At 45.3% G+C, this 24,866-nt stretch overlaps 2 protein-coding genes across 9 annotated transcripts in view; one reads left to right on the top strand and one right to left on the bottom strand.

Annotated features, from left to right (window-relative positions):
• The window catches only part of kitb (KIT proto-oncogene, receptor tyrosine kinase b), a 69,388-nt gene extending 63,461 nt beyond the window's left edge, over window positions 1–5,927 (top strand). For 2 of the 3 annotated variants that reach the window (XM_071408288.1, XM_071408287.1), the window contains one exon: window positions 183–5,927. In XM_071408288.1, the coding sequence (XP_071264389.1) occupies window positions 183–332 (150 nt within the window). In that variant the 3' untranslated portion in view covers window positions 333–5,927. The remainder of the gene's footprint in view (window positions 1–182) is intronic. The other variant, XR_011675784.1, reaches the window with a different exon arrangement.
• Window positions 5,928–6,654: 727 nt separating this feature from the next.
• Window positions 6,655–24,866, bottom strand: part of clockb (clock circadian regulator b) — a 47,608-nt gene continuing 29,396 nt past the window's right edge. For 5 of the 6 annotated variants that reach the window (XM_071408289.1, XM_071408292.1, XM_071408293.1 and 2 more), the window contains 8 exons: window positions 24,368–24,474; window positions 24,000–24,095; window positions 17,498–17,656; window positions 16,292–16,513; window positions 15,315–15,469; window positions 14,121–14,250; window positions 13,911–14,027; window positions 6,655–12,303 (listed from right to left, as the gene is read on the bottom strand). In XM_071408289.1, the coding sequence (XP_071264390.1) occupies window positions 12,097–12,303; window positions 13,911–14,027; window positions 14,121–14,250; window positions 15,315–15,469; window positions 16,292–16,513; window positions 17,498–17,656; window positions 24,000–24,095; window positions 24,368–24,474 (1,193 nt within the window). In that variant the 3' untranslated portion in view covers window positions 6,655–12,096. The remainder of the gene's footprint in view (window positions 12,304–13,910; window positions 14,028–14,120; window positions 14,251–15,314; window positions 15,470–16,291; window positions 16,514–17,497; window positions 17,657–23,999; window positions 24,096–24,367; window positions 24,475–24,866) is intronic. The other variant, XR_011675785.1, reaches the window with a different exon arrangement.

Genomic DNA, 24,866 nt, shown 5'->3' with positions numbered 1-24,866 from the left:
TATCGATCTACATTTACGTATTAATATAAATGTTCAAATCCTCAATTGTATATTTTGGAATATTTCTGTAATGGTTAATGTAACATGCCTAAGTTCTGTGTTGATGTTTGTCTGTGTGTGTTTGTGTTGTGCTGGTGTGTGTGTGTGTGTTGTTTGTTGTGTGTTGATGTGTGTGTGTGCAGGTGTACCTGAACCTGAGCTATGGAGTTGTTCCTCCAGACCAGCAGAGGGCAGCGTCTCACAGACTGAGCTCAGTGAGCAGCACTACGGCCCCGACACAACCACTACTGCTGAATACTGCTGATGTGTTTCTGGACTACGACACTGTCTGAATAATGGACACACACACACACACACCGACCTACTCAGCACCGCCAATGTCTTTCTGGACTATACACACACACACACACACACACACACACCTACTCAGCACCGCCAATGTCTTTCTGGACTATACACACACACACACACACACCTACCTACTCAGCACCGCCAATGTCTTTCTGGACTATACACACACACACACACACACACACACCTACTCAGCACCGCCAATGTCTTTCTGGACTATACACACACACACACACACACACACACCTACTCAGCACCGCCAATGTCTTTCTGGACTATACACACACACACACACCTACCTACTCAGCACCGCCAATGTCTTTCTGGACTATACACACATACACACACACACACACACACACACACACACACACACAATCCCCTCACCCACTCTGTATCTCAGTGTATTGGACTCCATTTCCCTGTATTGATCGGTCTGTGATGTATTTCATGTAGTATGTAACCTTTATTTAACTAGGGCAAGTCAGTTAAGAACAAATTCTTATTTACAATGACGGCCTACCCCGGTTGACGCTGGGCCAATTGTGCGCCGCCATATGGGACTCCCGATCACGGCCGGTTGTGATACAGCCCGGGATTGAACCAGGGTCTGTAGTGATGCCTCTAGCACTGAGATGCAGTGCCTTAAGACCGCTGCGCCACTCGGGAGCATGTAGCATGTAGCATGTAGCTTGTCGTCCATAGACGTTAGTGCTACGGTCAGTAACCAACCTGAGACTCCATTGTGTGTTGTCTCCCCCGATGATGTATTTCCTGTGTCTCCATCATTTGTTTTGAAATGTTATTTAACCTTTACGTTGACAGGGAGTCAGTGCTGAGACCAAGGTCTCTTTTCCAGATGAACCCTGTATAACACCACAATACACAATAAACACATTAACCTACACATTCATATACACAATAAAATACACATTATTACACAAAGAAATACACAAATAGACAAATCACAATCATAAAAATCATATTCTTCAGTGAAAAGGTCTAACAACTGTCTGAAATGCCCTAGAGGCACCAATTCCTCCAATTTTAAAGTGTATTATAGATCCTTCCATATGTAAGTTGAAAGCCAAATTAAAGGCTGATTTACCTAAAAGTCTCTCGACACCAAAGAGAGTCTCCAAAGTGAACGGGTTTGATAACTTGTCATTTTAAATCTTAACGGCGACGCTCGGTAAGTCAAAAAGAAAGTCATAGATGTGATGTACGTGACTTTAAAAAGAGGTCCGGCCAACGTTTCGGTTCAGAATACAGTGACGAGTAATAAAACTCTCCTGTTTATAAAAACGACACCCCGGGGGTTTAAGAGTAGAGGGAGCTGCACTTTGATAAATAGTATCACCATAATCAACAACAGGGTGAAAGGTTGACGACACAATCTGCTTCCTGCTAGACCAGAGAGAAAACATCTGTTTACGTCAAAAAGAGCCCACTTTAAATCATAGTTTCTTAACAAGCTCAGTCGTACGTTTATAAAAAATAAAAAAAACTGATAAATCATTGTAAATCCAAAAGAGTATTTGTATACAAGGCCTCGTCCATCTGAGACAATCTTGCGAGAACTTGAAAACAACAAGTATTTCATTTTGTCTGTGCTAAGCATGCATTTAAAATCGGTAAGGGCTTCCTGAACAACTGCAAACTCGTCCTGTAGCTTTGTCACAGCCATGGCAGCAGTCGGGGGAATTGTATATAATGGTATCACATAGAAGAAATGTAAACAGATTGACCAATATCTTTTATATAAATAGTGAATAGAACAGGTCCTAGTATCGACCCTGGTGGAACACCTTTATGTCCAAAAATATATAAAAATCCCCATTAATCACAATGGCCTGAATTCTGTCACTAAGAAACCAATAACAGGCGTCAGAGCTCAGGCCTTACCGAGGACAACTTATTAAATAGCATGATCAACATGATCAAAGTCTACAAACAAAGCAGCACATTTCAGTGTCTAAAGCATTAACAACGATCGTTAACAACTGAAGTGTTTGCTGTAATAGTGCTATGCCCCAGGCCTAAACCCTGATTGGATGTCCAGGCCTAAACCCTGATTGGATGCCCAGGCCTAAACCCTGATTGGATGCCCAGGCCTAAACCCTGATTGGATGTCCAGGCCTAAACCCTGATTGGATGCCCAGGCCTAAACCCTGATTGGATGCCCAGGCCTAAACCCTGATTGGATGCCCAGGCCTAAACCCTGATTGGATGCCCAGGCCTAAACCCTGATTGGATGTCCAGGCCTAAACCCTGATTGGATGTCCAGGCCTAAACCCTGATTGGATGCCCAGGCCTAAACCCTGATTGGATGCCCAGGCCTAAACCCTGATTGGATGCCCAGGCCTAAACCCAGCATGTAGTAGATATACAGCATGTATATCTACTAACACAGCTGTTAGTTTAAAGAACCAATACGCTGTAGTCTGACTGACACATCTATACAGCATGTATATCTACTAACACAGCTGTTCATATACAGTATACACTATCATCATCAGAACATTTCCCAGGACATAGACATATCTGATATGGGCAGAAAGCTTCAATTCCTGTTAATCTAACTGCACTGTCCAATTTACAGTAGCTATTACAGTGAAATAATACCATGCTATTGTTTGAGGAGAGTTGCACAGTTATGAAATGTATCAATAAACCAATTAGGTACATTTGGGCAGACTTGATAAAACATTTTGAACTGAAATGCAATGATTCATTGGATCAGTCAAAAAAAAATGCACATACACTGCTGCCATCTAGTGGCCAAAATCTAATTTGCACCTAAACTGGAATAATACATTGTGGCCTTTCTCTTGCATTTCAAAGATTATGAAAAAAAACTTATTTAAAAAAAAAAAAAGCATGTTTTTTTCTTTGTATTATCTTTTACCAGATCTAACGTGTTATATTCTCCTACATTAGTTTCACATTTCCACAAACTTCAAAGTGTTTCCTTTCAAATGGTATCAGGAATATGCATATCCTTGCTTCAGGTCCTGAGCTACAGGCAGTTAGATTTGGGTATGTAATCTTAGGAGAACATTTTTAAAAAGGGTGAGATCCTTAAGAAGTTTTAAAAGCCATTATGTAGGCCTACCATAGAGATAGATAGAGATCTCTAGATGAATAGATGGCATGCTATGCCATCACAGATACAAAGATGAGATCTCTGTCCATCTCTATGAGGCCTACTGACAACTGTCTGTATCTTACCTTGGTAAAGGACCATCTATTATATTGGAGAAGCCATAGAGTAGATGTTCTCTGGTGTCTAGACTAGAGACAGGTTGTAAGAGTAGATGTTCTCTTTGGTAGAGAACTATACAGCCCTCTGGTAGGCCCAACTATACAGCCCTCTGGTAGGCCCAACTATACAGCCCTCTGGTAGGCCCAACTATACAGCCCTCTGGTAGGCCCAACTATACAGCCCTCTGGTAGGCCCAACTATACAGCCCTCTGGTAGGCCCAACTATACAGCCCTCCGGTAGGCCCAACTATACAGCCCTCCGGTAGGCCCAACTATACAGCCCTCCGGTAGGCCCAACTATACAGCCCTCCGGTAGGCCCAACTATACAGCCCTCCGGTAGGCCCAACTATACAGCCCTCCGGTAGGCCCAACTATACAGCCCTCCGGTAGGCCCAACTATACAGCCCTCCGGTAGGCCCAACTATACAGCCCTCCGGTAGGCCCAACTATACAGCCCTCTGATAGGCCCAACTATACAGCCCTCTGATAGGCCCAACTATACAGCCCTCTGATAGGCCCAACTATACAGCCCTCTGATAGGCCCAACTATACAGCCCTCTGATAGGCCCAACTATACAGCCCTCTGATAGGCCCAACTATACAGCCCTCTGATAGGCCCAACTATACAGCCCTCTGGTAGGCCCAACTATACAGCCCTCTGGTAGGCCCAACTATACAGCCCTCTGGTAGGCCCAACTATACAGCCCTCTGGTAGATCCAACTATACAGCCCTCTGGTAGGCCCAACTATACAGCCCTCTGGTAGGCCCAACTATACAGCCCTCTGGTAGGCCCAACTATACAGCCCTCTGGTAGGCCCAACTATACAGCCCTCTGGTAGGCCCAACTATACAGCCCTCTGGTAGGCCCAACTATACAGCCCTCTGGTAGGCCCAACTTTACAGCCCTCTGATAGGGTCGCGGATCATTTCCAATTGGGGGAACTCAGTCGGTGTCTCAACTTACTGTTGAGAGTTCAAATGGTAGAATACATAAGGTGCAATGTGTTTGTGCATCAGCAGTGTTAGTCTTGTTGTCTCAGTCACTGACAGTCACTCAATTAGCCCATGTCTGCAACAAACATAAAAAATACGATTGGTAAATGAGTCTAGCCAGCGATCTAAACTTGTAGTAATTATGGTCTCATTACCGACCGGGGGTCCCCATTAATTTTGTTTGTCACTCTCACTCAGATATTATATTTTTTTAAAAACTGCAAATATTTCTCTCCACCCTACGGCAAACTGTGTGGAATTGCAAGAGGTTAACTCCATGATGTTTTATTTTATGAACGTGGGAACACAGACCAGTGAGCCACTGCGGCCCCTCATGATGAAGTCAGATTTTTTGTAGTGAATACATAGAACCAGGAGAGGCTCTGTCTGGGAAACATAGAACCAGGATAGGATCTGTCTGGGAAACATAGAACCAGGATAGGATCTGTCTGGGAAACATAGAACCAGGAGAGGCTCTGTCTGGGAAACATAGAACCAGGATAGGATCTGTCTGGGAAACATAGAACCAGGATAGGCTCTGTCTGGGAAACATAGAACCAGGAGAGGCTCTGTCTGGGAAACATAGAACCAGGATAGGATCTGTCTGGGAAACATAGAACCAGGATAGGATCTGTCTGGGAAACATAGAACCAGGAGAGGCTCTGTCTGGGAAACATAGAACCAGGAGTAGGCTCTGTCTGGGAAACATAGAACCAGGAGTAGGCTCTGTCTGGGAAACATAGAACCAGGAGTAGGCTCTGTCTGGGAAACATAGAACCAGGAGAGGCTCTGTCTGGGAAACATAGAACCAGGAGTAGGCTCTGTCTGGGAAACATAGAACCAGGAGTAGGCTCTGTCTGGGAAACATAGAACCAGGAGTAGGCTCTGTCTGGGAAACATAGAACCAGGAGTAGGCTCTGTCTGGGAAACATAGAACCAGGAGTAGGCTCTGTCTGGGAAACATAGAACCAGGAGTAGGCTCTGTCTGGGAAACATAGAACCAGGAGAGGATCTGTCTGTTTAACATAGAACCAGGAGAGGATCTGTCTGGGAAACAGAACCAGGAGAGGATCTGTCTGGAAACCAACTCTTCATGTGTAAATACATTAACTTTAGCTTTATGTGCTTTTAGGGTTTGTTTTATGTTAATAGTATGTGTGTGCGTTGGTTTTTACAAACACTTTTATGCAGAGAATTTTATGTGATGAATGATGCCATGTAAAAACGTGCTTCTTCTGTAACGGGACCTTGAATGGTTTGGAGGCTGAGGATGTTTTGATACAGTTGGTTGACTTGTAATAAAGAAAGTACTGGAACTATGGTGTGTGTTATGGCATGGTGTGTGTGTTATGGCATGGTGTATGTCAGGTGTGTGTGTTATGGCATGGTGTGTGTGTTATGGCATGGTGTGTGTCAGGTGTGTGTGTTTTGGCATGGTGTGTGTGTTATGGCATGGTGTGTGTCAGGTGTGTGTGTTATGGCATGGTGTGTGTCAGGTGTGTGTGTGTTGTGGTATGGTTTGGTGTGTGTGTTGTGGTATGGTGTGTGTGTGTGTGTTGTGTATTGGTGTGTGTGTGTGTTGTGGTATGGTGTGTGTGTGTGTTGTGGTATGTGTGTGGTATGGTTTGGTGTGTGTGTGTTGTGATATGGTGTGTGTGTGTTGTGTATTGGTGTGTGTGTGTTTGTGTTGTGGTATGGTGTGTTGTGTATTGGTGTGTGTGTGTGTTGTGGTATGGTGTGTGTGTGTTATGGGGTGTGTGTGTGTGTGTGTACACCTGGGTCTCCTCAGGACATACAGTCAGGTCAGGTACAGACAGTGTTCCAGTCTGTGTGTGTTCACCTGGGTCTCCTCAGGACATACAGCCAGGTCAGGTACAGACAGTGTTCCAGTCTGTGTGTGTTCACCTGGGTCTCCTCAGGACATACAGCCAGGTCAGGTACAGACAGTGTTCCAGTCTGTGTGTGTTCCAGTGGAGGCCGTCACTGCTCCTGTAAAGGAAGCCTTGAACAAAATGACAACAAAAACACACAACCAACAATAAATACATTTGTAAAATGGGGTTTTATTTTCATATTGACCGAGGGAGAAAGGGAGGAGGAGGGTTTAGAATACAGGAAACACTATGTTTCCATGTTGCTTTGGGAGAGAGGGAGAACACAGCTGGTGACAGGAAGAGGAGATGCACGCCATTCACACTGCTGGACGTCACCTGGTAAGTGTACAGTAAACTAGTTGGGGTTACCTGGTAAGTGTACATTAAAACTAGTTGAAATTACCTGGTAAGTGTACAGTAAACTAGTTGGGGTTACCTGGTAAGTGTACATTAAAACTAGTGTGATAGGGTGAAATAACAGTTAGTTTTAGAAACCACCACGGTATGGTGAAATAACAGTTGGGCTTCAGTCTATCAATGGTATTCACATGAATAATACATAACGTCCCATTTCCTGTCGTCACGTTTCTGGTGTCTGTTTTCAAAGCAAAACAAATCCAGCATGTCCACGATGCAGGTGAAGAAACACCGTTCAGGTCCAACATTCAGAACATTCCAAACAGAACTGCTTGGTACATCAGAACAACGGAAGCATAGAATCAGAACATAGAATTTCAGAACTTGATTCTCATATATATATATATTTTTTACCTTTATTTAACTAGGCAAGTCAGTTAAGAACAAATTCTTATTTTCAATGATGGCCTAGGAACAGAGGATTAACTGCCTTGTTCAGGGGCAGAACAACAGATTTTTACCTTGTCAGCTCGGGGGATTCGAACTTGCAACCTTTCGGTTACTAGTCCAACGCTCTAACCACTAGGCTACCTGCCGCTATAAATGGAACATGATTGAACAATTTCATTACACAGCCTGTTTCTCTTCTACAGCAGAATGGCTACGTCCCACCCTATTCCCTATATAGTGCACTACTTTAGACCAGCTCTGGACAAGTGCAACATATAGGGAATAGGGTGTAATTTGGGACACAGTCAAACAGGGTACCTACGTTAAGTCTTTCCGGTACATTCTCTGGGCTGGGTGTATATCACTGGTGTGGAAACAACACTACAATAACAGTTTAACAGGTGAATTTTTTCAGCAATAAAAAACTCACAAAACACAACAACTAGAAGGACTTGAATTTGCTGAGGGATGTGTGTCAAAAGGGTTGTGGTGTCAAAGTGTGTGTGTGCGAGTGTGAGACACACACTTTGTTATAGCTTCATAGGTAATGGATTCCCCATGAAGCCCCCCGTCAGTCTAAGCATTAATACCTTGGTGTGTAATCCACAGGAACACAGTGGAGGTTGTTGTGACAACGCTCAGTCTCACACTAACATGTATTCACGTTGGGCTGCATCTCTCTCTCATCATCACCGGCACAAACACACAGGAAGATTCTAGAATATTCACTGGTCGTCATCGTTACTGCAACGCATGAACTGATTGGCTGTTCCCGTGTGATACAGGAAGTAGAACAAAACGAAGAGGAGAAATGACCAAATGCATGCGCACACTTTCTCCCTCTCCACTCTGCTCTGCAAGACAAAAACAGAATCACAGACAATCTGGGAAGTCCTTTTTCCAAACAACACATTCCTCCTGTCCAAGGCTTTTACTGTTAGATCTGGCTTCACTGTTACATTACTACCGACCGAACGACTGACCAGACCTGGGCCAAATATCAACTGACGACTGACCAGACCTGGGCCAAATATCAACTGACTACTGACCAGACCTGGGTCAAATATCAACTGACCAGACCTGGGCCAAATATCAACTGACTGACAACTGACCAGACCTGGGTCAAATATCAACTGACTGACAACTGACCAGACCTGGGTCAAATATCAACTGACTGACAACTGACCAGACCTGGGTCAAATATCAACTGACTGACAACTGACCAGACCTGGGTCAAATAACAACTGACTGACAACTGACCAGACCTGGGTCAAATATCAACTGACTGACAACTGACCAGACCTGGGTCAAATATCAACTGACTGACAACTGACCAGACCTGGGTCAAATATCAACTGACTGACAACTGACCAGACCTGGGTCAAATATCAACTGACCAGACCTGGGTCAAATATCAACTGACCAGACCTGGGTCAAATATCAACTGACCAGACCTGGGTCAAATATCAACAGACTGACTACTGACCAGACCTGGGTCAAATATCAACTGACCAGACCTGGGTCAAATATCAACAGACTGACTACTGACCAGACCTGGGTCAAATATCAACTGACCAGACCTGGGTCAAATATCAACTGACCAGACCTGGGTCAAATATCAACAGACTGACTACTGACCAGACCTGGGTCAAATATCAACTGACCAGACCTGGGTCAAATATCAACAGACTGACTACTGACCAGACCTGGGTCAAATATCAACTGACCAGACCTGGGTCAAATATCAACAGACTGACTACTGACCAGACCTGGGTCAAATATCAACTGACCAGACCTGGGTCAAATATCAACTGACCAGACCTGGGTCAAATATCAACAGACTGACTACTGACCAGACCTGGGTCAAATATCAACTGACCAGACCTGGGTCAAATATCAACAGACTGACTACTGACCAGACCTGGGTCAAATATCAACTGACCAGACCTGGGTCAAATATCAACAGACTGACTACTGACCAGACCTGGGTCAAATATCAACTGACCAGACCTGGGTCAAATATCAATTGCCTGACAAGACCATTGCTAACTCTTTACATTTCCGTGACGTAATTCTTTTTTTTCATGAGTTGATTTGTTGATTCGTCCCTAATAACCAGAGAAGCAACGCACCAGAAGAATGGTTTGTTATTATCGGTAATTTCCCATCTCCTCCTGACTGACATGTGACGTGTTCTGTCTGCCCTGGAGAGACTGAGCATGTGCAGATGTCAGGTTATGATTGGGCCCCATGTGAGGCCTGTGTATACTGGAGCAGATAGATGCATGTCTGTTGAGTCATTGGCCGATTCTCCAATGGCACCCTAGTCCTAATGTAGTGCACTACTTTAGACCAGAGCCCTATGTCACCCTATTCCCTATATAGTGCACTACTTTAGACCAGAGCCAATAGGAGAGTAGGGTCCCATTTGGGACACAGAGGTTTTATTCCTGAGGGGAGACCATTCAGCAAATTGTGGATCCTTGAATAAGGAAGTTAGTATAAGACACAGGGGGAAACCCACACAATGTAAACACACACATAATGTAAACACACACACACACACAATGTCTAGAGGTAAACACATGGACAAGAACACACACTCGCATACTCTCACACACACACACACACATTCAGATTCAACACAGCTAGGTCTGTAATTTACTGTGTTAGACCTCATTAAGTGTTATAATATCATGGGGGAGATGTAGGTCTGTAAATTACTGTGTTAGACCTCATTAAGTGCTATAATATCATGGGGGAGATATACTGTCTGTAGGTCTGTAAATTACTGTGTTAGACCTCATTAAGTGCTATAATATCATGGGGGAGATGTAGGTCTGTAGGTCTGTAAATTACTGTGTTAGACCTCATTAAGTGCTATAATATCATGGGGGAGATATACTGTCTGTAGGTCTGTAATTTACTGTGTTAGACCTCATTAAGTGCTATAATATCATGGGGTAGATTTACTGTCTGTAGGTCTGTAAATTACTGTGTTAGACCTCATTAAGTGCTATAATATATACTGTCTGTAGGTCTGTAATTTACTGTGTTAGACCTCATTAAGTGTTATAATATCATGGGGTAGATTTACTGTCTGTAGGTCTGTAATTTACTGTGTTAGACCTCATTAAGTGTTATAATATCACGCGCAGGTTAAATATATACTGTCTGTTATGTATAATACGACTCTGTCTTCATTAAAAAATAATCCATTCTATATACATGCAGAACTCTTGATAGAAGGGTCATATACTTCTGGAAATATATATACCTCTTTGTTAAAATATATATATATATATCAACTGACCCTGTGTGGTGTGACTATTGGCACTTGGAATAACTAAACCCGTTACAGATGATCCCAGATCTGTGTGTTGTGTTGTCAAGTTGGTAAAGGAGCACCATTCATATAGAAAATTCAGCAGATCAGTTTTTTCTTCCAAAGCAGCTACGAGTCAGTCATCCGTACGTACGTATGGACGGCCCTAGCTGGAGTCAAACCCACAACCTTAGGGGTTGCAAGTGCCTTGCTCTACAAACTGAGCCAACACAAGACCAAAGTGATCTGGGACCAGGCTAAGTAATATCGCCCACTCCTGGTCTGGTTTAAACTGTATTTACCTGTCTGTCTGTTTGGTCGTCATGATTTGATTGGATCAGACGGGCTTGTTGTTCTGATAAAACGTTTAAAAATGTTGAGTCTAAAAACGACATTTTCCAGCATTCCACTAGAACCCAAGCCCGTCCATTAAACCAACGGTGACACAACATCTTTTTAAAAACGTTTCTCTCTCCGGGGGGCCACGTTCCAACACAAATAAAACACACCCTTAACGGAATGACTTTGATAACCGCAGGAAGGGAGGAACGACGGAAACATTTTCTAAAGTGTTGGAACAGGGCCGAAGACCTTTAGGTGGAAGAGAGAGGCGCTCTTCATACTAGCTGAACGTCTGTCACCTCATATCTGACCAGGAACTGACCAGGAACGGACCAGGAAAACACTGAATAAAGTCTTAAGTCATTTTGTCAAAAGTTACTAATAAAAACGTACAGTTATTTAACCCATGCAATCATATAAAATACTCATTTCCGTTATTTTCCCTTGTAGCTATAATGGGTATTTACATGTTTTCTTGGTTATGTTACACACGTCTGTACTGTACAGACCCATAGAGTCAGTCCATCACCACAACGTTCCTTTTAGAGTCTCTTGTTACCGTGGCAATGCAGAGTTCTACTGGGTTTCCACGGACACCGAGTTTTTCTCTCCTCCAACGCACAAACAACAACGCTCCTCCTGGTTGCTATGGGATACAGGGTTCCGATGGTTCCGGTCCGTACTATTGTCACCATGGTGATGAGGAGTTCCTCAGGAAGGTGTAATCCAGGTGGGGCCAAACCTCCTCCTGAAGATCTACTGACTGCAGGCTTTTGTTCCGGCCCTGCGCTAACCAACACACCTGATTCAGTCTAGCTGAACATCAAGGTCCTGATGAGCAACTGAATAGGTGTGTTAGAGCAGAGCCGGAGACAAACCCTGCACAGTTAGTAGCTTTCTAGGAGGAAGGGCTGGCCACCCTCACCGTTACCCATAATTCAGTTTGTTATGGCGGAAGATAGAGGGGGGCAACACAGCAGCTATATTGGTAGGGGCGGTAGGAGGGGGGGTTGGGTGACTCCAACACTGTAGTTCCATTAGAAAAACACACAACACAATCCAGGACACCCCTCCACACCTCTGATTGGTTCAGCCTTCAGGTCATAGCGTCTGATTGGACGCCTGGGTCGCCCAGGCCTACTGTGCTTGGCTGCTGGAGCTGTCAGTCCGGTGCGAAGGCGGGCCTTTGGGTTGTTTCTGTGGCTGTGGTTTCAGCTGTAGCCGATGCCTCTGGTTGTGAGACTGTTGTTGTTGTGTTACCTGGGCGAAGGCCTGTTGCTGTTGTTGCATGGGGAACGCTGCCTGGAGGATCAGCTGCTGGTTGCCGTGGAGAAGACGGGTGCCCTGGTTACGGGAAGTAAGAGAAGTGATTAGACCGGTATTCTAATTCTATGGTTAGAACTATAGAAGTGACTCTATAACATTATGATTAGAACACTGTGAAATCCTTAAAACTCTAATACACTCCAGGTAGACATTGCCCGTAGTCACAGATCTAGGATCAGTGTAAGACAGATAGCATCCATTCTGCCTCTGTCCCTATTGAACTCTGCCCCCACACTGCTCTCTGGTGGTTACATGTAGGAACTGCTGCTGCTACTGTGCAGTCGGGGTTGTCTGAAATGACACCAGATTCTCTACATAGGGAGACTACTGTTGACCAGGCCCATAGGGAAGAGGGTGCCATTTTGGACTCAGGCCTAATCCATCGCTATACACACTCCATCCCTCTGTGCACTGCCTGTCTATGGCTGTTGAAACTAGAGGTTACCTGTTGAAACTAGAGGTTACCTGTTGAAACTAGAGGTTACCTGTTGAAACTAGAGGTTACCTGTTGAAACTAGAGGTTACCTGTTGAAACTAGAGGTTACCTGTTGAAACTAGAGGTTACCTGTTAGAACTAGAGGTTACCTGTTAGAACTAGAGGTTACCTGTTGAAACTAGAGGTTACCTGTTGAAACTAGAGGTTACCTGTTGAAACTAGAGGTTACCTGTTGAAACTAGAGGTTACCTGTTGAAACTAGAGGTTACCGGTTGAAACTAGAGGTTACCTGTTGAAACTAGAGGTTACCTGTTGAAACTAGAGGTTACCTGTTGAAACTAGAGGTTACCTGTTGAAACTAGAGGTTACCTGTTGAAACTAGAGGTTACCTGTTGAAACTAGAGATAACCTGTTGAAACTAGAGGTTACCTGTTGAAACTAGAGGTTACCTGTTGAAACTAGAGGTTACCTGTTGAAACTAGAGGTTACCTGTTAGAACTAGAGATAACCTGTTGAAACTAGAGGTTACCTGTTGAAACTAGAGGTTACCTGTTGAAACTAGAGGTTACCTGTTGAAACTAGAGGTTACCTGTTGAAACTAGAGGTTACCTGTTGAAACTAGAGGTTACCTGTTGAAACTAGAGGTTACCTGTTGAAACTAGAGGTTACCTGTTGAAACTAGAGGTTACCTGTTGAAACTAGAGGTTACCTGTTGAAACTAGAGGTTACCTGTTGAAACTAGAGGTTACCGGTTGAAACTAGAGGTTACCTGTTGAAACTAGAGGTTACCTGTTGAAACTAGAGGTTACCTGTTGAAACTAGAGGTTACCTGTTGAAACTAGAGGTTACCTGTTGAAACTAGAGGTTACCGGTTGAAACTAGAGGTTACCTGTTGAAACTAGAGGTTATCTGTTAGAACTGCTGCTGTTGAAACTAGAGGTTACCTGTTAGAACTGATGCTGTTGAAACTAGAGGTTACCTGTTGAAACTAGAGGTTACCTGTTGAAACTAGAGGTTACCTGTTGAAACTAGAGGTTACCTGTTAGAACTAGAGGTTACCTGTTAGAACTAGAGGTTACCTGTTAGAACTAGAGGTTACCTGTTAGAACTGCTGCTGTTGAAACTAGAGGTTACCTGTTGAAACTAGAGGTTACCTGTTAGAACTGATGCTGTTGAAACTAGAGGTTACCTGTACGAACTGCTGCGCCCCCTGTTGGTTACTCTGTGCCACTACAGCCGTCTGTGTCTGGCTGTCAGGCTGGTTCTGTTGGGGCTGGGCTGCCTGGAGGGTCAGAGTCTGACCACCCTGATAGAAGAGAGGTAGGGTTAGGGGGGTGACAGTGTGTGTATACATGTATATGTGTGTGTGTGTGTGTGTGTGTGTGTGTGTGTGTGTTACCTGCTGCCCTCCGAAGGGGTTATAAGCGATGACCGGTTGTCCCATGAACATAGAGGTCGGCACCATAACCGTTCCACATGCCATGGGAGCTGTCACTAACTTAGTCACCAACTGCTGGCCCGCCGGGAACCTGGAGAGAGGAGACCTGTTCAATATGTAATCAGTACTGCTGGCCCGCCGGGAACCTGGAGAGAGGAGACCTGTTCAATATGTAATCAGTACTGCTGGCCCGCCAGAAACCTGGAGAGAGAGGAGACCTGTTCAATATGTAATCAGTACTGCTGGCCCGCCGGAAACCTGGAGAGAGAGGAGACCTGTTCAATATGTAATCAGTACTGCTGGCCCGCCGGAAACCTGGAGAGAGAGAGACCTGTTCAATATGTAATCAGTACTGCTGGCCCGCCGGAAACCTGGAGAGAGAGGAGACCTGTTCAATATGTAATCAGTACTGCTGGCCCGCCGGAAACCTGGAGAGAGAGGAGACCTGTTCAATATGTAATCAGTACTGCTGGCCCGCCGGAAACCTGGAGAGAGAGGAGACCTGTTCAATATGTAATCAGTACTGCTGGCCCGCCGGAAACCTGGAGAGAGAGGAGACCTGTTCAATATGTAATCAGTACTGCTGGCCCACCAGAAACCTGGAGAGAGAGGAGACCTGTTCAATATGTAATCAGTACTGCTGGCCCGCCGGAAACCTGGAGAGAGAGGAGACCTGTTCAATATGTAATCAGTACTGCTGGCCCGCCGGAAACCTGGAGAGAGAGGAGACCTGTTCAATATGTAATCAGTACTGCTGGCCCGCCGGAAACCTGGAGAGAGAGGAGACCTGTTCAATATGTAATCAGTACTGCTGGCCCGCCGGAAACCTGGAGAGAGGAGACCTGTTCAATATGTAATCAGTACTGCTGGCCCGCCAGAAACCTGGAGAGAGAGGAGACCTGTTCAATATGTAATCAGTACTGCTGGCCCGCCGGGAACCTGGAGAGAGGAGACCTGTTCAATATGTAATCAGTACTGCTGGCCCGCCGGAAACCTGGAGAGAGAGAGACCTGTTCAATATGTAAATCAGTGTGTGTGTGTGTGTGTGTGTGTGTGTGTGTGTGTGTGTGCCTCAGTATGGGTGCGTGTGTGTGTGTGTCTGCCTCAGTGTGTGTGTGTGTGTGTGTGTGTGTGTGTGCGTGCGTGTTTACATACTGTATCTGAGTGTTGTCTTGTGTGAAGGTGGCTACAGCCTGTTGTGTGTTGTTCTGTGGTAGACTGGTACTGATCTGTAGTAGGTTGGGCTGGCCAGGCTGGGACATGATCATGTTATAGACAGGCTGTTGTTGCTGTTGACGCTGCTGCTGGACCTAGAGGGAGACACAGGGCGGACAGAGATGATGTCAGAGACAGCAGGTTCGCACAAAGATGATGTCATTGATAAGACAGGTCTTACACTGTGGCTGTTCAGCTACATCTATTACCATGGTGATTATATTACAGAACTTAACAAAACATAGCATAACTAAATAACATAACAACTAAATAACATAACAACTAAATAACATAACATAACTAAATAACATAACATAACTAAATAACATAACTAAATAACATAACAACTAAATAACATAACAACTAAATAACATAACATAACTAAATAACATAACATAACTAAATAACATAACATAACTAAATAACATAACATAACTAAATAACATAACAACTAAATAACATAACTAAATAACATAACATAACTAAATAACATAACTAAATAACATAACTAAATAACATAACATAACTAAATAACATAACAACTAAATAACATAACAACTAAATAACATAACTAAATAACATAACATAACTAAATAACATAACTAAATAACATAACAACTAAATAACATAACAACTAAATAACATAACTAAATAACATAACTAAATAACATAACTAAATAACATAACTAAATAACATAACTAAATAACATAACATCTAAATAAAATACTACTGAATAATATAACAACTAAATAACATAACTAAATAAAATACTACTGAATAATATAACAACTAAATAACATAACTAAATAAAATACTACTGAATAATATAACATATAATACACAGAAGATACCATAACATTAAAAAAACCCACCCAACATAATGTTTCATAGAGATAATATGAACATAACAACATACCAGTGATTGGCTGAATACCTGAGCGAGAGAGTTGTTTTGCTGCAGTTGGAGGTTCTGTTGAGGGGGAGGCGTCTGCTGCTGCCCAATGGTGAGCTGACTTCCTGTATGGGCGGGGTTTAGGACAGTCTGCTGCACCTGATTGGTCAGAACTGCTCCCTGTGGCACCACCCCCACCTGAGGCAGCTGGACATTCAACGCTCCGCCAGGCTGCTGCACGAACATCTATCACCACGGAAACAACAGTTGTGCGTGTTTATTTCTGTGTGTGTCTGTGCAGATCTGTCTATCTGTGTATATATCCTACCTGTATGGCTGGAGGCTGTATGCATATTCATTTCTGTGTGTTTTGTTTAGTTTATTTTTTTACAGTGACTTTGCACATTAATCAACGTTTCAGTAAAAGTGCCGGTTTTAGCCAGCCGGCTAATTTTCAACCGCAGTTTATTAAATTTGTACATGTGTCTGTGCAGATTTGTCTGTCTGTCTGTGTGTATATCCTACCTGTATGGGTGAACGCTGTGCTCTGTGTAGCTGGTCCTATATGGGGTCAATAGATATCCTACCTGTACAGGGTGAATATATATCTCCTACCTGTATGGGGTCTGTATATCTCCTACCTGTATGGGGTCTGTATATCTCCTACCTGTATGGGGTCTATATAACTCCTACCTGTATGCGGTCTGTATATCTACTACCTGTATGGGGTCTATATATCTCCTACCTGTAAGGGGTCTGTATATCTCCTACCTGTATGGGGTCTGTATATCTCCTATCTGTATGGGGTCTATATAACTCCTACCTGTATGCGGTCTGTATATCTACTACCTGTATGGGGTCTGTATATCTCCTACCTGTATGGGGTCTGTATATCTCCTACCTGTATGGGGTCTATATAACTCCTACCTGTATGCGGTCTGTATATCTACTACCTGTATGGGGTCTATATATCTCCTACCTGTATGGGGTCTGTATATCTCCTACCTGTATGGGGTCTATATAACTCCTACCTGTATGGGGTCTGTATATCTCCTACCTGTATGGGGTCTATATAACTCCTACCTGTATGGGGTCTGTATATCTCCTACCTGTATGGGGTCTATATATCTCCTACCTGTATGGGGTCTGTATATCTCCTACCTGTATGGGGTCTGTATATCTCCATAGACCCCACATCTCCTACCTGTGTGGGGTCTATATATCTCCTACCTGTATGGCTGGGGGCTGTACTCTGTGTAGTTGGTCCTGTATGGCTCTGAGTTCATCCTGCTGTCTCTGGATGTTGGCCTGAATCAGCCTGGTCCTCTGCTCTAGCTGGTCCTTCAGGTGCTGCATAACATTCACCTGGGCTGAGAACTCTAGCACCGGCTTGGGGTTGGAGGGGGGAGTAACGGGGGAAGAGAGAGAGGAGGGGGGAGTAACGGGGGAAGAGAGAGAGGAGGGGGGAGTAACGGGGGAAGAGAGAGAGGAGGGGGGAGTAACGGGGGAAGAGAGAGAGGAGGGGGGAGTAACGGGGGAAGAGAGAGAGGAGGGGGGAGTAACGGGGGAAGAGAGAGAGGAGGGGGGAGTAACGGGGGAAGAGAGAGAGGAGGGGGGAGTAACGGGGGAAGAGAGAGAGGGAAACAGAGGGACAAAGATTGTTCCCACCATGTTATATGACCAGCAAGCAGCGTCAGGCTACAATAGGTTCTGCTGTCTAACATACTGGTACTGAATGGCTGGAGGGAGGTTCTGCTGTCTGACATACTGGTACTGAATGGCTGGAGGGAGGTTCTGCTGTCTGACATACTGGTACTGAATGGCTGGAGGGAGGTTCTGATGTCTGACATACTGGTACTGAATGGCTGTAGGGAGGTTCTGCTGTCTGACATACTGGTACTGAATGGCTGGAGGGAGGTTCTGATGTCTGAATGGCTGTAGGGAGGTTCTGCTGTCTGACATACTAGTACTGAATGGCTGTAGGGAGGTTCTGCTGTCTGACATAATAGTACTGAATGGCTGGAGGGGGGTTCTGATGTCTGAATGGCTGGAGGGAGGTTCGGATGTCTGAATAGCTGGGGGGGGTTCTGATGTCTGTCATACTAGTACTGAATGGCTGGAGGGGGGTTCTGATGTCTGAATGGCTGGAGGGGGGTTCTGATGTCTGTCATACTAGTACTGAATGGCTGGAGGGGGGTTCTGATGTCTGAATGGCTGGAGGGGGGTTCTGATGTCTGAATGGCTGGAGGGGGGTTCTGATGTCTGAATGGCTGGGGGGGGTTCTGATGTCTGTCATACTAGTACTGAATGGCTGGAGGGGGGTTCTGATGTCTGAATGGCTGGAGGGGGGTTCTGATGTCTGTCATACTAGTACTGAATGGCTGGAGGGGGGTTCTGATGTCTGAATGGCTGGAGGGGGGTTCTGATGTCTGAATGGCTGGGGGGGGTTCTGATGTCTGTCATACTAGTACTGAATGGCTGGAGGGAGGTTCTGCTGTCTGTCATACTGGTACTGAATGGCTGTAGGGGGGTTCTGATGTCTGTCATACTAGTACTGAATGGCTGGAGGGGGGTTCTGATGTCTGTCATACTAGTACTGAATGGCTGGAGGGAGGTTCTGCTGTCTGACATACTAGTACTGAATGGCTGTAGGGGGGTTCTGATGTCTGTCATACTGGTACTGAATGGCTATATGGAGGTTCTGATGTCTGACATACTAGTACTGAATGGCTGGAGGGAGGTTCTGATGTCTGACATACTAGTACTGAATGGCTGGAGGGAGGTTCTGCTGTCTGACATACTAGTACTGAATGGCTGGAGGGAGGTTCTGATGTCTGTCATACTAGTACTGAATGGCTGGAGGGGGGTTCTGATGTCTGAATGGCTGTAGGGAGGTTCTGCTGTCTGACATACTGGTACTGAATGGCTGTAGGGAGGTGCTGATGTCTGTCATACTGGTACTGAATGGCTGGAGGGAGGTTCTGATGTCTGTCATACTGGTACTGAATGGCTGTAGGGGGGTTCTGATGTCTGTCATACTAGTACTGAATGGCTGGAGGGAGGTTCTGATGTCTGACATACTAGTACTGAATGGCTGGAGGGAGGTTCTGATGTCTGACATACTGGTACTGAATGGCTGTAGGGAGGTGCTGATGTCTGTCATACTAGTACTGAATGGCTATATGGAGGTTCTGATGTCTGACATACTAGTACTGAATGGCTGGAGGGAGGTTCTGCTGTCTGACATACTAGTACTGAATGGCTGGAGGGGGGTTCTGATGTCTGAATGGCTGGAGGGAGGTTCTGCTGTCTGACATACTAGTACTGAATGGCTGGAGGGAGGTTCTGATGTCTGTCATACTAGTACTGAATGGCTGGAGGGGGGTTCTGATGTCTGAATGGCTGTAGGGGGGTTCTGATGTCTGTCATACTAGTACTGAATGGCTGGAGGGGGGTTCTGATGTCTGTCATACTGGTACTGAATGGCTGGAGGGGGGTTCTGATGTCTGACATACTAGTACTGAATGGCTGTAGGGAGGTTCTGATGTCTGTCATACTGGTACTGAATGGCTGGAGGGGGGTTCTGATGTCTGTCATACTAGTACTGAATGGCTATATGGAGGTTCTGCTGTCTGAATGGCTGGAGGGGGGTTCTGATGTCTGTCATACTAGTACTGAATGGCTGTAGGGAGGTTCTGATATCTGACATACTAGTACTGAATGGCTGGAGGGAGGTTCTGATATCTGACATACTAGTACTGAATGGCTGGAGGGGGGTTCTGATATCTGACATACTAGTACTGAATGGCTGGAGGGGGGTTCTGATGTCTGAATGGCTGGAGGGAGGTTCTGCTGTCTGTCATACTAGTACTGAATTTTTATTTTATTTTTTATTTCACCTTTATTTAACCAGGTAGGCCAGTTGAGAACAAGTTCTCATTTACAATTGCGACCCGGCCAAGATAAAGCAAAGCAGTTCGACACATACGACAACACATAGTTACACATGGAGTAAAACAAACATACAGTCAATAATACAGTGAAAAATAAGTCTATATACAATGTGAGCAAGTGAGGTGAGATAAGGGAGGTGAAGGCAAACAAAATATCTAAAATATATATATCAATAAATAAAAATATAAAAAAGGCCATGGTGGCGAAGTAAATACAATATAGCAAGTACTTTTTTTTTTTTTTTTTTTTAAACACTGGAATGGTTGGTTTGCAGTGGAAGAAAGTGTAAAGTAGAGATAGAAATAATGGGGTGCAAAGGAGCAAAATAAATGAATAAATACAGTAGGTAAAGAGGTAGTTGTTTGGGCTAAATTATAGATGGGCTATGTACAGGTGCAGTAATCTATGAGCTGCTCTGACAGCTGGTGCTTAAAGCTAGTGAGGGAGATAAGTGTTTCCAGTTTCAGAGATTTTTGTAGTTCGTTCCAGTCATTGGCAGCAGAGAACTGGAAGGAGAGGCGGCCAAAGGAAGAATTGGTTTTGGGGGTGACCAGAGAGATATACCTGCTGGAGCGCGTGCTACAGGTAGGTGCTGCTATGGTGACCAGCGAGCTGAGATAAGGGGGGACTTTACCTAGCAGGGTCTTGTAGATGACCTGGAGCCAGTGGGTTTGGCGACGAGTATGAAGCGAGGGCCAGCCAACGAGAGTGTACAGGTCGCAGTGGTGGGTAGTATATGGGGCTTTGGTGACAAAACGGAAGGCACTGTGATAGACTGCATCCAATTTATTGAGTAGGGTTTTGGAGGCTATTTTGTAAATGACATCACCGAAGTCGAGGATTGGTAGGATGGTCAGTTTTACAAGGGTATGTTTGGCAGCATGAGTGAAGGATGCTTTGTTGCGGAATAGGAAGCCAATTCTAGATTTAACTTTGGATTGGAGATGTTTGATGTGAGTCTGGAAGGAGAGTTTATAGTCTAACCAGACACCTAGGTATTTGTAGTTGTCCACATATTCTAAGTCAGAGCCGTCCAGAGTAGTGATGTTGGACAGGCGGGCAGGTGCAGGCAGCGATCGGTTGAAGAGCATGCATTTAGTTTTACTTGTATTTAAGAGCAATTGGAGGCCACGGAAGGAGAGCTGTACGGCATTGAAGCTCGCCTGGAGGGTTGTTAACACAGTGTCAAAAGAAGGGCCAGAAGTATACAGAATAGTGTCGTCTGCGTAGAGGTGGATCAGAGAATCACCAGCAGCAAGAGCGACATCATTGATGTATACAGAGAAGAGAGTCGGTCCAATAATTGAACCCTGTGGCACCCCCATAGAGACTGCCAGAGGCCCGGACAACAGACCCTCCGATTTGACACACTGAACTCGATCAGAGAAGTAGTTGGTGAACCAGGCGAGGCAATCATTAGAGAAACCAAGGCTGTCGAGTCTGCCGATGAGGATGTGGTGATTGACAGAGTCAAAAGCCTTGGCCAGGTCAATGAATACGGCTGCACAGTACTGTTTCCTATCGATGGCGGTTAAGATATCGTTTATGACCTTGAGCGTGGCTGAGATGCACCCATGACCAGAATGGCTGTAGGGGGGTTCTGATGTCTGTCATACTAGTACTGAATGGCTGGAGGGGGGTTCTGATGTCTGTCATACTAGTACTGAATGGCTGGAGGGGGGTTCTGATGTCTGACATACTAGTACTGAATGGCTGGAGGGGGGTTCTGATGTCTGACATACTAGTACTGAATGGCTGTAGGGGGGTTCTGATGTCTGAATGGCTGTAGGGGGGTTCTGATGTCTAACATACTGGTACTGAATGGCTGGAGGGGGGTTCTGATGTCTGACATACTAGTACTGAATGGCTGTAGAGGGGTTCTGATGTCTGAATGGCTGGAGGGAGGTTCTGCTGTCTGACATACTAGTACTGAATGGCTGGAGGGGGGTTCTGATGTCTGTCATACTAGTACTGAATGGCTGGAGGGGGGTTCTGATGTCTGACATACTAGTACTGAATGGCTATATGGAGTCTCTGCTGTCTGAATGGCTGGAGGGGGGTTCTGATGTCTGACATACTAGTACTGAATGGCTGTAGGGAGGTTCTGATGTCTGACATACTAGTACTGAATGGCTGGAGGGGGGTTCTGATGTCTGACATACTAGTACTGAATGGCTGGAGGGGGGTTCTGATGTCTGACATACTAGTACTGAATGGCTGTAGGGGGGTTCTGATGTCTGAATGGCTGTAGGGGGGTTCTGATGTCTAACATACTGGTACTGAATGGCTGGAGGGGGGTTCTGATGTCTGACATACTAGTACTGAATGGCTGTAGAGGGGTTCTGATGTCTGAATGGCTGGAGGGAGGTTCTGCTGTCTGACATACTAGTACTGAATGGCTGGAGGGGGGTTCTGATGTCTGTCATACTAGTACTGAATGGCTGGAGGGGGGTTCTGATGTCTGACATACTAGTACTGAATGGCTATATGGAGTCTCTGCTGTCTGAATGGCTGGAGGGGGGTTCTGATGTCTGACATACTAGTACTGAATGGCTGTAGGGAGGTTCTGATGTCTGACATACTAGTACTGAATGGCTGGAGGGGGGTTCTGATGTCTGAATGGCTGTAGGGAGGTGCTGATGTCTGTCATACTGGTACTGAATGGCTGGAGGGGGGTTCTGATGTCTGTCATACTAGTACTGAATGGCTGGAGGGGGGTTCTGATGTCTGTCATACTAGTACTGAATGGCTGGAGGGGGGTTCTGATGTCTGAATGGCTGTAGGGAGGTTCTGCTGTCTGACATACTAGTACTGAATGGCTGGAGGGAGGTTCTGATGTCTAACATACTGGTACTGAATGGCTGGAGGGAGGTTCTGCTGTCTGACATACTGGTACTGAATGGCTGGAGGGAGGTTCTGCTGTCTGACATACTAGTACTGAATGGCTGGAGGGGGGTTCTGATGTCTGAATGGCTGTAGGGAGGTTCTGATGTCTGTCATACTAGTACTGAATGGCTGTAGGGGGGTTCTGATGTCTGACATACTGGTACTGAATGGCTGAAAGGGGGTTCTGATGTCTGACATACTGGTACTGAATGGCTGGAGGGGGGTTCTGATGTCTGAATGGCTGTAGGGAGGTTCTGCTGTCTGACATACTAGTACTGAATGGCTGGAGGGGGGTTCTGATGTCTGACATACTAGTACTGAATGGCTGGAGGGAGGTTCTGCTGTCTGAATGGCTGGAGGGAGGTTCTGCTGTCTGATCTACTAGTACTGAATGGCTGGAGGATCGTCACACTTAAGTTGTGTCCCAAATAAGCACCCTATTCACTATTTAGTACACTGCTTTTCACCAGGCTCCATAGGGCTAAGTCAAAAGTAGTGCACTATACAGGGAAAAGGGTTCCATTAGGGCTGTAACCTTGGATAGATGGGTACCAGGTGAATAGGGTAGATAGATGGGTACCAGGTGAATAGGGTAGATAGATGGGTACCAGGTGAATAGGGTAGATAGATGGGTACCAGGTGAATAGGGTATATAGATGGGTACCAGGTGAATAGGGTAGATAGACGGGTACCAGGTGAATAGGGTAGATAGACGGGTACCAGGTGAATAGGGTAGATAGACGGGTACCAGGTGAATAGGGTAGATAGACGGGTACCAGGTGAATAGGGTAGATAGATGGTACCAGGTGAATAGGGTAGATAGACGGGTACCAGGTGAATAGGGTAGATAGATGGTACCAGGTGAATAGGGTAGATAGATGGCGTTTCTCACCTGTACGTCTGGCTGATGTTGTTGTTGGTGTTGTTGTTGTTGTATGACAGGATGGACGGGAGCCACACTGTGTCCGGTGGTCTGAGAACTCATAGACTACACACACACACACACACACACAGACAACAGATAAGGATACAGTGTGAGTTTGATTCAGTTGCAGTTGATTCAGAGTCGATTCATTTTAGATTCTTCTCAGGTTGAATTGGACCTGATCATCTCCTGCTCCTCCACAACAGATTCAATTCATGATGTATTTTAACCTGTTGGGACTCACCCAATCGCCCAGTCTAAACAAACTTGATTTTTTTGGGGGGTTCTGTCCAATCACTTTCTGTCCAGTCGCATTCTGTCCAATCAGATCTCACCTGGCTGCTGATGGAGGAGCGTCTCTGTGATGTCATCTCGATGGTGGAGGCAGCATGTGACTGATGAGGGGGCGTGGCTATGTCCATGTGGAGCTTGGAGGCTGTTGCTATGGAGACGAGAGATCCTATTATAGTCAGAGATACCGATGTGTGAGTGGTCTTAGATGTGGGTGTGTGTGAGTGGTCGTGTGTGTGTGTGTGTGTGGGAGAGAGTGGTCTGAGATGTGTGTGTGTGTGTGTGTGTGTGTGTGTGTGTGTGGGAGAGAGTGGTCTGAGATGTGTGTGTGTGTGTGTGTGTGTGTGTGTGTGTGTGTGTGTGTGTGTGTGTGTGTGTGTGTGTGTGTGTGTGTGTGTGTGTGTGTGTGTGTGTGTGTGGTCTGAGATGTGTGTGTGTGTGTGGTCTGAGATGTGTGTGTGTGTGTGTGTGTGTGTGTGTGTGTGTGTGTGGTCTGAGATGTGTGTGTGTGTGTGCGTGTGTGGTCTGGGATGTGTGTGTGTG

This window comes from Salvelinus alpinus, chromosome 6 (genome assembly GCF_045679555.1).
Source record: "Salvelinus alpinus chromosome 6, SLU_Salpinus.1, whole genome shotgun sequence".
NCBI lineage: Eukaryota > Metazoa > Chordata > Actinopteri > Salmoniformes > Salmonidae > Salvelinus > Salvelinus alpinus.
Note: the sequence above shows the minus strand (reverse complement) of the source record. Positions and strands in the feature narration are given on the sequence as shown.